The 14371-nt window shown below is 48.8% G+C and overlaps 1 protein-coding gene across 2 annotated transcripts in view; it reads right to left on the reverse strand.

Annotated features, from left to right (window-relative positions):
- URB2 (URB2 ribosome biogenesis homolog) overlaps positions 1–14371 on the reverse strand; it is a 423522-nt gene that overhangs the window by 197298 nt on the left and 211853 nt on the right. For both annotated transcript variants that reach the window (XM_085611919.1, XM_085611920.1), the window contains exon 5: positions 6080–6240. In XM_085611919.1, the coding sequence (XP_085468045.1) occupies positions 6080–6240 (161 nt within the window). The remainder of the gene's footprint in view (positions 1–6079; positions 6241–14371) is intronic.

Here is a 14371-nt window from a genome sequence, read left to right on the forward strand (position 1 = left end):
TATGGTAGCAAATCTGAATGCATTTGACAATCCACCTAGCTATCCCCGACTTGGAGATGGGGTTGCCCTTGTGTGGTGGAGAGAAAGAGACAAACAGTTGTTTGGTCTTACGGAAAGGTTGTGTTCTCTCGATGTAGTAGAGTACGGCTCATTTGACATCTAGTGTGTGAAGAGCTCTTTCTGCAACAGTTTGTGGTTGCGAGAAGAATACTGGTAGTTCTATAGATTGGTTTAGGTGAAAAGGAGAAATGACTTTGGGGAGGAATTTTGGGTTGGTACGGAGAACCACCTTATTATGGTGCATTTGTAGAAAAGGTTCTTGAATAGTAAGTGCTTGTATCTCACTGACCCTTCTGAGGGAAGTGATGGCTACAAGAAAAGCGGTTTTACATGTTAAAAATTGAAGTTCACATTTGTGTAGTGGTTCAAAAGGAGGTCCCATTAGTCTGGTGAGACCGATATTTAGGTTCCACACAGGTGAGGGTGGCACTCTGGGGGGAATTATTATTTTAAGGCCTTCCATGAAGGCTTTAATGGCAGGTACTCTAAAGAGTGAGAGATGTTGCCTGTTTTGTAGGTAAGCTGCTATGGCTGCGAGGTGTAGTCAAATGGACGTATAGGCTAGATTGCACCTTTGTAGGTGGAGTAAGTAGCCTATAATGTGTTGAATGGACACATCTAGGGGATCGATGGTGTTGTTATGACAATAGACAACAAAACGTTTCCACTTGGCGGCGTAGCACGCTCTAGTGGTAGGACACCTAGCTTCTTTGATGACGTTCATACAGTCAGGGGGAAGATTTAGGTCCCCGAATTCTAGGATTTCAGGAGCCAGATCGCAAGGTTGAGCTGAGCTGGGTCCGGGTGTCTGATCTCTCCATGGTTCTGGGTTAAGAGGTGTGGAGAGAGGTGTAATTTTTGATGCGGTACTACTGATAGTTCCAGCAGTGTGGTGTACCACGATTGTCTGGCCCAAGTTGGCGCTACTAATATTAGTATGAGGGAGTGCTGTTGTAGTTTGCGAACCACTAGTGGAATGAGTGGGAGAGGCGGAAAAGCGTACGCAAATCTGCCTTACCAGTTCATCCATATTGCATTGCCTTTGGACAATGGGTGTGGGTATCTGGCGGCGAAGCTTGGGCATTTTGTGTTTGTGGGTTGCGAAGAGGTCCATCTGTGGATGCCCCCACATTTGAAAGTATGGGTGAAGAACCTGTGGGTGAAGTTCCCACTCGTGGAGTTGTTGTGTTTGTCTGCTGAGTAGATCTGCCATAGTGTTTTGTACTCCTGGGACATGTTGGGCTAGGAGAAAGATTTTCTGGGGTATGGCCCATCTCCATATGCACTGTGCTAATTGAGAGAGCTGTGGAGAGTGTGTGCAGCCTTGTTTTTGAATATAATACATGGCTGTCATGTTGTCTGTGCGGATTAGGACTGCCTTGCCTGAAATCTGTGTTTGAAAGGATTTTAGGGCTAGGAAGATTGCTAGTAACTCCAGATGGTTGATATGGAGTAGCTTCTGTTGAGGTGTCCATTTGCCTTGCATGGTGAGATGTAATAGATGAGCTCCCCAGCCGGAGAGCGATGTGTCTGTTAGTACTATCTGGGGAACCGGGTCCAGGAACGGTCGACCCTTGGAAAGGTTTGTGGTGGTCCACCACTGCAGAGAGCGATGGGTACGACCATCTACCAACACCAGATCTGTTAATTGACCCTGGGCCTGGTTCCATTGGTGCGCTAAGCACTCTTGGAGAGGACGTATCTGGAGTCTTGCGTGAGGTACTATGAAGATGCAAGAGGCCATCATCCCTATTAGTTGCATGAACACCCGAGCTGGAAGGAAGTGTTGTGCTATGAATTTTGCACGTAGAGCCTGAATGCTTGCAATCCTGGCAGGATTGGGGTAGGCGAGCGCTTTTGAGGTGTCTATAGTGGCACCTAGATATTGTTTTATGTGTGATGGTTGTAGATGGGACTTTTCGTGGTTTACCGCGAAGCCCAGCTGGTGAAGTAGCTGGATCGTGGTGTGTGTGTGTTGTACACACTGATTGTACGAACTGGCTTTTATCAACCAGTCGTCTAGGTATGAGAAGACATGAATGTGTTGTCTTCGCAGATGTGCTGCCACCACTGCTAGGCACTTGGTGAATACTCGTGGTGCGGTTGTGACTCCGAACGGGAGCACTTTGAATTGGTAGTTTTGGCCGTCCACTACATATCTGAGGTACTTCCTGTGAGCGTTGTGCACTGGAATGTGGAAATAAGCGTCTTTTAGTTCCAAAGTGGTGAGGAAGTCGTTTTTGGAAAGTAGCGGGAGTACCTGCTGAAGCGTCACCATATGAAATTGGTCTGAGTGTATGTATTTGCTTAGGGGCCGAAGGTCTAGGATGGGCCGTAGAGTCTCGTCCCGTTTTGGTATGAGAAAATATAGGGAGTAGACCCCCATATTTTGTTGGTTGGTAGGAACGTGTTCTATTGCCTTTTTGTCTAGGAGGGAGATTATCTCCTGCTTGAGTAGCAGTAGATGCTCTGGTGACATTGGTCGTTGTCTGGGTGGAATGTTGGGGGGGGGGGGGGGTAGATATTAGTTCTAGGCAGTAGTCTGACCGAATTATTTGCGTTACCCATTTGTCTGAGGTGATGGTAGTCCAGACCAGAAGGAAATGTTGGAGTCTGCCCCCGACCGGAGTGTGATGGTCTGGGGGAAGTGGAGGGAAGTCATTGGGTGGGCACGGTGGCAGAGCGGGCGGTGTTTGTTTTGCCTCTGCCTTTGTTATTGTTGCCCCTGTAGCCGCCTCTTTGGTAACCTCTTTTAAAGGTGGACTGAGTAGGGGATTTGTATGAAGTGGAAGCGGTGTCTGAGGAGTAGCCTCTGGATGTGCTCCGAAAGGTAGAGCGGCAAAAGGAGCGTCTGGGAGGGTGAGATTGTAAGGCTCCCATTGATTTTGCCTTGTCAGTGTCCTTTTTCATTTTCTCTAGGGCGTCATCCACTTTGGGGCCAAACAGATGTTCCTGGTCAAAGGAATGGTTGAGGATGGAGGCTTGTACCTCCGGTTTAAAACCCGATATCCTTAGACAGGCATGGCGACGGAGGAGGACAATAGTATTGATAGCCCTAGAGGCTGTGTCTGCTGCATCTAAGGCACAACGTATGGAGGTATTGGTAATTGTTTTGCCCTCCTGAAATAGCTCATTGGCCCTAGCTTTGTATTTATCAGGGAGATGGTGCATTATGGCTTCTAGCTCGTCATAATGGGGCCTGTCATACCTCGCTAGTAGTGCTTGTGTATTGGCGATACGCCATATATTGGCCGCTTGAGATGCAGTACTCTTGCCTGATGCGTCCAAGAGTTTAGACTCTTTTTCAGGTGGTGGTGCGTCACCTGACGCCTGGGAGTTGGCCCTTTTCCGTGCTGTGGATACTACCAAGGAATCTAGTGGCGCTGGCCCTCTGATGTAGGAGGGATCTGTTGGGGCGGCTTTATATTTCTTCTCAATGCGCGGGTTAATGACCCTGGCCCTGACTGGGTCCTTAAAGACCTCCGGCGCATGTTTTAGAACACCCTTAAGCATAGGCAATATGGAGGTGGTCCTATGTGTGGTGTCAAATGTATCTAGGAGGAAATCCTCCTCCACTGGGTCGGTATGTAAATCTACCCAGTGGTAGTGTGCCGCCCTTTGCAGTAAAAGGTTGAACCCCAAGGAGTCTTCTGGTGGAGAAGGTCTGGAAGGGTAAAGATCGTCTTGTGGGACGTTAGGGACATCAGGGATATTATAATCGTCCCATGGGTCTGGGGATCCTGTGGGAGTGGGGTCCCCTGTAGGAATATTTTGGGGCACATCCCCTATGTCATCGTATGGATCCCCTTGATCATCATCATCCGGGGAAGGGGTCGGGGAATGATGAGGTGGGGGTGGAGAAGGTGGAGGAGGTGGATGACGGGAAGGTGGAGGAGGTGGGGAAGGTAGTCTGAAAGGGGAGGTAGCAGAGTCCTTCCTTTTTGGAGGTGGAGGCGGAGCAGGTTTGTCCAACTGTCTCTTTTTGATAGAGAGCATCAAATGTCCAGTTTTGGGATCCTTAGTTAATGTTTTTTGCAAGGGATCCGGTGCGAATAGTTCTGGAGAGGTTGGTTGGTCCGTCGGCGCCAAAGGCGTGGGGGCCGTTGGTTTCTTAGGCTTGTCGGTGGTGGTTCGTTGTTTGGAACCATGCTTGGAAAGCTCCGATTGTTTAGTAGCCGCCGAGCTGGATTTCGGCTTCGAAGTGTCGGTGCCGGTGGTCTTTTGTCGGTACCGAAGATGGGGTCGGTGCCGAGGAGCTGGGTCTCGACCCAGAGTGTTTCGGTGTGGGGCTCGGTGTCGAGATGGAGGCCGGTTTCTTTTTCAGTGCCGAAGAGTGTTTATCGGCTCCGACGGTGGGCTGGCTCGAGCCCGAGCCGCCTGAAGGCTTAATTGGCATCTTTACCGGCCCCGAAGGTGTGGTGTGGGAAGCAGTGTCTTTGGTCTTGCTTAGGCCCGAAGGCGTGACCGAAGCCTTTTTCGGTGCCGGCGAGGTTGTGTGTGTGTGTGTGGGGGGGGGGGGGGGGGGGGGGGGGGGGTAGAGTAGTACTCCCGACCCTCTGTGCCGGAGTGATGTCCTCCACATCTGAATTGTCGGCTTCAGATGCCCTGAAGAGTCCCTCATCTGTGTTGTTCTGGAGCGTCGACACCTTCCCCGAAGAAGTCGTCCGGGATCGCCGTCGAAGAGTGTGCCACGGTTCTTCTGGCTCTTCGGTCCCGAATCGTTTTGTTGGACCGGAAGGATTTACACGCCGGACAGTCTCGAGCCTTGTGTTCAGGGGAGAGGCAGAGGTTGCACACCTCGTGGAGATAGGTGTGGGGGAAATTGGACCCACATCAAGGGCACTTTTTAAATGGAATCCTTTCCATTAGCCAGGACCGGAGCTTGGGTAGGCCCGAAGGCCGCCGTCGACGACTGGAACCGAAGGTCTTGCCGATGAGAGGCGCGTCGTGGGGAGATCGCGATCGAAACAATACCGCGAAGTGGGGTGAGGATTGCGCGTCGATCGTCGAACTGGAAGCTGTTCGGAACCGGAGCGCGAAGATTACATCCGAGCCCGATGGCGGAAAAAAACAATCTGAGGATGGAGACGAAGCCCACGTGCAATACGATCCAAAGGAGGAGTCACCGACCTCGTGACTTCCAAAGACTTTCCAAGAGGAAAAACAAACTGCAAACATCCGGGCCCAACACCAGATGGCGATCTATGCACAAGTGTGTAATCTGCAGCTCATATGCCTCGAAGTAAGTGTGTGTGTGTGTGTGTGTGTGTGTGTAAGTGTGTGTGTGTGTGTGTAAGTAAGTGTGTGTGTGTGTAAGTAAGTGTGTGTGTGTGTAAGTAAGTGTGTGTGTGTGTAAGTAAGTGTGTGTGTGTGTGTAAGTGTGTGTGCGAGTGTGAGTGTGAGTGTGAGTGCGAGTGCGAGTGCGAGAGTGTGTGTGTGTGTGTGTGTGTGTGTGTGTGTGTGTGTGTGTGTGTGTGTGTGTGTGTGTGGCCCCTCCGTGAGGCCTACAATGAAGGGTGAGGTTAGTCTCTTCAATACACGATTTACATCCCTCTGTAACATATGTGGATGGCGGTTTGTTGGGGACAAGGGAAAAAGTTCAGAATATGTTCACGTTAATATATGTACAACCTCACCTTACTTTATGTAATATATCCAATGATCCTAATCTCGACTAACCAATGATAAAATGGAAGCTTGAGGAAAATAAATTCCACAAAAGAAAATACATATTACCCAACACACCGTTCATCCCACTCAGATGAATGTTCTATGTGCCCAAGGTTTTATGTATGAGAAAAAACACACCAAAGACCAAAAGTACACTAACCATTTGGTCTATTAAGCATTGTGTGCAGCCGTTTCCTGTTGCACAAAAGAGTGGTTCACCTTTAATATCGGATAGACAGATGTTTGCAAACAAGTTAGGATGCATGCGTTTTGAAATATGTTATGAAAAGGAGCTTGAAAGAACATCCGAGTAAAAAGATTTTCAAGAAAGAACGGACACAACACTTACTTTAACACTTTTCTCCCACAGATTTTTTACATCAATTCCGTGAAGCACAAGCTTCATAATGGTGCAAAACTCTTCCTGAGCACAGGTATTTAACAGCTGGCCAAGTAATCCGATCAACTCTGGTTCCAAGCTCTGAATAATCGGAATAGTTATCCAATGACCTGTTATCCAAAGAAAGGCAAACGTGATTAAGAAAAACGCAACTTATTAGAATCATTAAACATGATCTCTAACCAATAGGAACACAAAAATAAACAACTTTTAGTTACACAACAGCTGCATTTACTTATATACCTCTAGGCTTAAAAGTCAACAGTTTGCAAATTTTGTGAGCTAATGTTACCTGCTGAAACGTGCCAGAAAGGAAAATGTTACTTACCTGTAAGCATCTGTTCGTGGCATGCAGTGCTGTACATTCACATGTGTATACTCTGCCATCTAGTTTTGGGATCCCAAGTGTATAACTTGTTTTCCTTTGAAGAAGTCTTTTCAAGTCACAGGACCTAATGACTTTACCTATTGCTGCTAATGTGCATTGTAAGAAAGTGCCCTCTTTTTGCATGGTTGCCCCCACTTTTTGCTAAACTGCTGATGTGCTCCGACTAAGTGTGCCCTGGGTTCCCAGGGCCTATGTTCTTTCCCTAAAACTGCATTGAAAACAAAACCTCAGTGGCACTCTTTGGCCACAGGTCAGTCCCTTGTAGATGGTACCACATCCTTGTGTGCCATGCCTACAACCCACTGCCCTGGCATAGGTCAGCCACTCCTCTAGCTGGGTGCACTATACCAGTGGTGAGGGTACAGGTGCATAAGCCTTGTACCCCTACAGTGTCTAAGTCAATTCTTAGACATTGTAAGTGCAGTAATGCCATTAAGAGTATATGGTACTGGGAGTTTGTCATTACCAACTCCACAGCACCATAATGGCTTTACTGAAAACTGGGACATTTGGTATCATACTTCTCAGCACATCAAACCCACATTGATGCCAGAATGGGATTTAATGAAAACACAGAGGGCATCTTAGAGATGCCCGCTGAAAAACCTACCTAACACTAGTGTCCAGGCTGAGTGGCTGCTCGCCAGCTGCCACCTCCAGCTATGTTTCTGGACCCCTGGGTCGAGAGCCTGCTGCTCTTAGGGGTCTGAAACAATGCACATCCTGAGACAAGGTGCCAAGCCACCTCCCCCAGGATGGGCAGGGTCCACGAAGGGGAAGCTTCAAAGGCTTGCCGCCGTTGCGAGCTTCCTCAGGCCTTTTGCTGCTTCCAGCAACTGGCCCCCACCGGTTCTGACCCCCACTTTTAGCGGGAGAATCAGCGGGGAAAACAAGTGAGGAAGGGAGGTGTGCCCACCTTTGCCAACCCCACCCCTCAGGTGGGAGAGGCGAGGTGCACCACAACTCTCAGTCCCCACCATCTTGCAAATGGGGGGACCCGGCCAACCAGAGTGAAGCATATGCCCCCCCCCCCCCCCACTGGAAGGGACCCATTGGTCCCAACCTTTATCTACCTGTAACACCCCTAAATCTAGTATTCAGGGCAACCCTGAACTTTGCCTCCTCAGACAAGAACCGACTAAGAAGAAAAGTAGAAAAAGGACCGAAGAAGCCGTGCCAAAGCTAAGAAGAGTTGGGCGCCCACCAACTTAGCACCAGCCCTACCGGCCCGTCCCCACCTCGAACCTGCAGAAGCAAAATCCTGGTGTGTCCTGCAGCCAGCAGCCTCAAGAACCCGTAGGGCCTGCCCTGCCTTCCACCCCAAATACTTGGTCCCCCATGAACACTGGATTTGTTCACCCACAGACTCTGGCTCTGGCCAAATCCGCAAGTCTGCACCACTCTGTACCCGACGCCCACGGCCCGAGATCGAGTGGCTCACAAGGAGGTCCCCCCGGCGATCCTAACCTGAGATCTGGTGGTCCATGACCTGCTTCGACCTTCTCCACCACGCCTGCAGTCTCTTTCTCGAGGATCACCCCCGACCGCGACTGGAGCTGGTAAGAAAACCAGACGCCTAAAGACACCCCTGCACCCGATGTCCCACGGCCTTGGGTGGCCCAACCGACTGTGTCCCAGCATCCCAACTTACCTCTCCAGCCGGTGCTCACCTCCAGAAGATCTTCGTCCCCGAGCCTGCAGTATTTGGCAAAACTGGAGAATCTTCATTGAAACTAACAGGGCACCCAACACAAAAACAGCCTCCTATCGCCCATTGGATAATATAGGGCCTCAGCACTCTGCAACTGGCCGCCCTAGTGCCGCTGAGGGTACTTTGAGAGTGCATCCTTGACCTGGGGGGAACCCTTGTTTTAACCCCAGAAACTCAACCCCAAAGACTAAGTACTTACTTGTTAACCGATAACTTCATTTGTGTTCCCTTGAAAAATGTTCCAAGTGTGTAGTTGATTTTTATGAAAACCTAAAAACTACAACTGTACAAAATTGATTTTACTTACCTTTTCTCTAGGAAATGTCCCAGTGTGATATCTAGGCATATCACAAGGAGTAGAAAAAGTAATTTAAGAAGTAATCTGAAAAGAAACTGAAAAGTAATTTCAACATTATGACTTGCCTGTATTTCAATCAATTGCATTTGAACCTGCATTCAATTGTAAAACATTGCATTTATTTCACTTACCGGTGTCAGGCTTGGCTTGGTTCTAGAAATAAAATAACTTCATATTTTAAACAAACAAAATTGGTCTGAGTTCAGTCTTCGAGTGTAAGACATCCTTTTCAGATGGAGTGTGTAGAACAAATGCTTAACACTGCCCTCTGATAAAGCCTTACTGCTCGCCCACACTACCACAAATAGAGAGTAAGGTGCCATCTACATTACCTCTGCTTACTTTTGGGGTTCCACTGGACTCTGTGCACACTTTACCTCATTTTGGTATAGTATATACAGAGCATCTTCCTACATTGGTGAATCAGCGGTGGAGTATGCAACTTTGCATTTGTTGGACTTACTTGGTTACCACCTGATTACACAACAGAACTCTTAAATTGTCTTTAGAATTCAGATTTTTTGAATTGACAAATATTTCCAAATTACTAAAATTCTTGTTAGGAGGGCCTTGCTTTAGAATTTTAGAAAAATAAAAGTTCACTTTAATTAGGGGTAAGAGGGATTAGAAGGTTTTTTTAACGATGTCTCTCAACAAGAACCCACCTTTTACTGAAGAAAACCACAATGGCAAAGAGAATCAGGTTGAGGAGCCAGACCTCATCCCTTATCTCCACTTAGAATTTAGGGAGTTAATGTCTCTATGCAAACTTTAAAATATAATCATGGGGTCTCATTCCTTCGAACAAAAGCTCCAGGAGCTGTTGGCAGGGTATGCTAAGGACCAGCCTTCTGAGAATGGTGAAGACCTATCAGATGAAGACAGAGTGAGGGGATGAGGATAACTACCAACCCCTCCCCCCACCCCCACACACTTCATAGGGAGAGAAGGGTCCCGGACTCCACGAATAAATCCCTCAGCACCTACAGGCCACACAGGTGGATCAGGTACTACTGAGGACATTCAGGACAGCCTCAGTTAGGAGGACAACCTTTTAGTAAGGTTGACCAAAAGATTGGATCTAGAGAAAAGAATCCTGGCTCTAGAGAAAGAGAGAGCAGAGCTGGGCTTAGCTCCCATCAATGGTGGCAGCAATTTACTAAATAAAGATAAAGAACAAACGTATGATCCTAAAATCCCCAAAGAGATTGTCCCTAAACATGAAGAGGGTGATTAGATCACAAAATGGTTCACAGCATTGGAGTGCGCTGTGAAATAAAAATAGTGAAAAAAAGTCACACTGGGGGGCACTCCTTTGGGAAGTGTTCACTGGCAACTGCAGGGACAGACTCCTGACCGCTACAAGGGCAGATGCTGGGTTTTATGAACTCATGAAGAGTACTCTGAGGGATTTGGACTCAACTGAGGAATATAGATTTAGATTTAGGGGGCTCACAAAACCCAAAATCCGTCCTAGATTGCCTTCGTTGACAACTCAGTTAAGACACTAGATGGTTGGTTAACTGGAAATAATGTGCATGATTTCAATGGACTTTACAATTTGTTTATGAAAGAACATCTTTTAAGTATCAGCATTTGGTAGACCTAGGTCGCATTTCTTCCCAAGAATTGGGAAAGAAGGAAGACCACTGGGTCAAGACAAGGGTGATTAAAACAGTCACTGGTGGTGACCAAAAGAAAGGGGTTGCAAAGCCTCCCCAGGGGAAAGGTGGTGAGAATCCCCAAGATAAAAAGCCTGAGTCTTCAAAAAGGCCCCAATAACCTGCACAGTGGGGTGGGTCCCAAAACTCTTTCCAGTCCAATGATACAAAGGGAAAGAACTTTGATCCCCTAAAGGCCTGGTGTCACAACTGTAAGAAGTTGGGACACTTAACTGGAAATGCTACTTGCCCAAACAAGAGGCCTCCTAGTCCTCCTACAGCTACTCCTGGTGTAGTCAGTCTCCAGATGGGATCAACAGTGTGCCCAGAGCAAATCAGTGTTCACACTGAAGCAGTTTTAGTCACAGAAGGTGAAGTTTAGTTTGCCACTTTATCTGTGTGGCCTCCCAACTTAAAGAAGTATGTGCAATACCCCTGGATGAATGGGACTAGAAGAGAAGCCCTGAGGGATACAGGTGCCAGAGTCACTATGGTGAGAGAAGAGATACATTGGTTACCCCAGAACAAAACCTGATTGGGAACTCTTACCCATGCATGCCATGGCTATGGTAACAATAGACTGGTGGGGGTTCTGGCCTGAAACAAGTAGTGGTCTCTCCAAAGTTTCCAGCTGCCTGTCTGCTTGGTAATGACCTGGAACCCTCAGAATGGGCTGAGGTGGAATTAAAAACTCATGCAGCAATGCTGGACATCCCTGATATTGTGTGTGTAAAGACTAGAGCACAGAGCCGAAAGCAGGGTGAAAAAGAAGTGTTGGAGCCTGAAAGAATGGCCCAACCGTCCAAGAGAATAGGTAAGAAGACTGGAAAACCAGCTTCTATACAGCAAAAGGATCAGGACCCCTCTCCTCAGGCAGAGGACTTGGACGCTCCAGAGGAAACTGAGCCCATGGAGCTTGACCCTTACCAGGTTGAACTCTTGGGCCCAGGGGAACCATCTAGGGAAGAGGACTGTCCCACTCTTGATAGCCAGAGGCAACAAGCTACTGCACAGGAAAAGGGAGATGTCAGTGATACCCACAGAGTTTACTGGGAGGAGGTACTACTGTACACTGAGGCCAGTGACTCCGACCCTGGAGCCACTAGGAGAGTGGTTTTGCCTCAGAAGTACAGGGAGTTCCTACTAACTTTAGCTCATAACATCCCCCTAGCTGGACATCTGGGCCAAACCAAGAGATGGGAAAGGCTAGTTAGACACTTTTACCGGCCCCCAGATGTCTCAGAAGGTAAAGGAGTTTGTCAGCTCCTGTATCACCTGTCAAGCCAGTGGCAAAACAGGTGGACAGCTAAAGGCCCCTTTGAAAGGGTAGGTGTGGACATAGTGGGTTCACTTGAACCTCCCACAGCATCAGGAAACAAATTTATACTAGTGGATCGTGCCACTAGTTATCGCGGCAAGTCCCCTTAGGACTACTACAGCTCCTGCAATAGCCAAGACCCTCATTGGTGTCTTCACCATTGTAGGGTTTCTTAAGGAGGTGGTTTCAGACAGAGGGTCGAACTTCATGTCTGCTTACCTAAAACATATGTGGACAGAGTGTGGAATCAAGTAATCAATCAGTCAGTACATTTATAGAGCGCACTACACACCCGCAAAGGTTTCAAGGTGCGGAGGGTGGGGGGGGGGGGTTAGGGGTGCTGCTACTGTTCGAACAGCCAGGTCTTGAGGTGTCTCCTGAAGGTGAGAAGGCCTTGGGTCAGTCGGAGGTGGGTGGGGAGGGAGCTCCAGGTCTTGGCGGCGAGGTAGGAGAAAGATCTGCCGCCTGTTCTTCTGGTACGTGATACGGTGGCGAGGGCGAGGCTGGCTGAGCGGAGATGGCGAGTCGGGCGTAGAACGAGAGGCGTTTGTTGAGGTATTCAGGTCCGGCGTTGTGGAGCGCTTTGTGTGCGTGGGTGACGAGCTTGAACGTGATCCTCTTGTTGACGGGGAGCCAGTGCAGGTCTCTCAGGTGGGCGGTGATGTGGCTGTGGCGGGGGATGTCCAGGATGAGGCGTGCGGAGGCATTCTGTATGCGTTGCAGTCTTTTCTGTAGCTTGGCTGTTGTCCATGCATAGATTGCGTTGCCATAGTCGAGCCGGCTTGTGACGAGGGCTTGGGTGACAGTCCTTTTTGTTTCCGTGGAGATCCAGTTGAAGATCTTTCGTAGCATGCGGAGGGTGTTGAAGCAGGAGGAGGAGATGGCGTTGACTTGCTTGGCCATAGTGAGCGATGAGTCCAGGACGAACTCTAGGTTGCGTGCGTGGTCGGTGGGCGTCGGTGCTATGCCCAGGGCGGAGGGCCACCAGGAGTCATTCCAGGCGGAGGGGGATGGTCCAAGGATGAGGACCTCTGTCTTGTCTGTGTTCAGTTTCAGGCGGCTGATCTTCATCCATTCGGCGACGGCCCTCATTCCTTCTTGGAAGTTGGATTTGGCGGTGACTGGGTCTCTGGTCAGGGAGAGGATCAGCTGGGTGTCGTCGGCGTAGGAGATGAAGTTGAGGTCGTGTGCGCGGACGATGTCGGCGAGGGGGCTCATGTAGATGCTGAAGAGCGTCGGGCTGAGTGATGAGCCTTGGGGTACGCCGCAGATGATCTTGGTGGCCTCTGAGTGGAACGGGGTAGGCGGACTCTCTGGGTTCTGTCGGCTGATTGTAAGCAGGTCTTACAACAGTATGCTAAGCTCTTTTCTTTGACCCTTGGTCAGACAAACTGGTGTACCCATGATGTGGACACTGGTGACAATGTACCTGTCAAGAACAAACTCTAGCGACAGTCTGATCAAGTCAAAGAAAGCATCAGAACTGAAGTCAGCAAGATGCTGGCGTTATGGGTTTCTGAACCCTCCGAGAGCCCCTGGGCCAGCCCAGTGGTTCTAGTCCCCAAACCTCATCCACAGGATAGAAAGGGAGAATTTAGATTTAGTGTGGACTATAGAGGGCTCAATTCTGTCATCAAGACAGAGGCTCACTCTATCCCAAGAGCAGATGAGTTGATTTGACAAATTAGGTGCAGCCACATTTCTAAGTCCCTTTGCCTTAACTGCAGGGTCATGGCAGATTGGTATGGCACCAGGGACAAAAGAAAAGACAGCATTCTCCACCCTTGATGGGCACTATCAGTTCACTGTTATGCCCTTTGGTTTCAAGAATGCCCCTGCCACCTTCCAGTGGTTGGTGAATCAAGCCCTTGCTGGATTGGAGTCCTTTAGTGCAGCATATCTAGATGATATTGCCGTCTTTGGCTCCACCTGGCAGGATCACCTGATCCACCTGGGGAAGGTTTTAAAAGCCCTGCAAACTGCAGGCCTAACTATTAAGGCATCCAAATGCCAGATAGGGCAAGGAACTGTGGTATACTTGGGCCACCTTGTTGGTGGAGGCCAAGTGCAACCCTTACAGCCTAAGATCCAGGCTATACTGGACTGGGCAGCTCCAACAAACCAGACCCAAGTCAGGGTATTCCTTGGCTTGACTGGGTACAACAGGAGGTTTGTTAGGTGATATGGGTCCCTTGTGATTTCCCTCACAGAACGTATCTCCAAGAAGATGCCCAAAAAGGTAAACTGGACAGTTAGCTGTCAAAAAGCTTTTGATACCCTGAAATAGAGAATGTGCTCAGCACCAATTTTCAAAGCTACAGACTATATAGCAAGCAGTTCACAGTGCAGACTGATGCCTCTGAGCTAGGGATAGGAGCGGTCCTATCCCAGACCAATGATGAAGGCCAAGACCAACCTGTTGCTTATAAGCAGGAGGCTTCTCCCCAGGGAGCCGCATTGGAGTGCCATTGATAGGGAGGCCTTTGTTGTGGTTTGGTCCCTGAAGAAGCTGAGACCATACTCACTTCCTAGTTCAAACTGACCACAGACCTCTCAAATGGCTAATGCAGATGAAAGGTGAAAATCCTAAACTTTTGAGGTGGTCCATCTCCCTACAGGGAATGGACTTTGTAGTGGAACAGAGACTTGGGAATGCCCATGCCAATGCAGATGGACTTTCCACATTCTTCCACTTAGACAATGAAGACTTTCTAGGGAAAGGTTAGCAGGGCTCCAAAAATCCACTCGACCGCTCGCATATGCGAGCTAAATTTAACAAGGGAGGGCTGTTTTTAGGTCCTACTC

The sequence above is a fragment of the Triturus cristatus genome, chromosome 6, assembly GCF_964204655.1.
Source record: "Triturus cristatus chromosome 6, aTriCri1.1, whole genome shotgun sequence".
NCBI classification, from domain to species: Eukaryota; Metazoa; Chordata; class Amphibia; order Caudata; family Salamandridae; genus Triturus; species Triturus cristatus.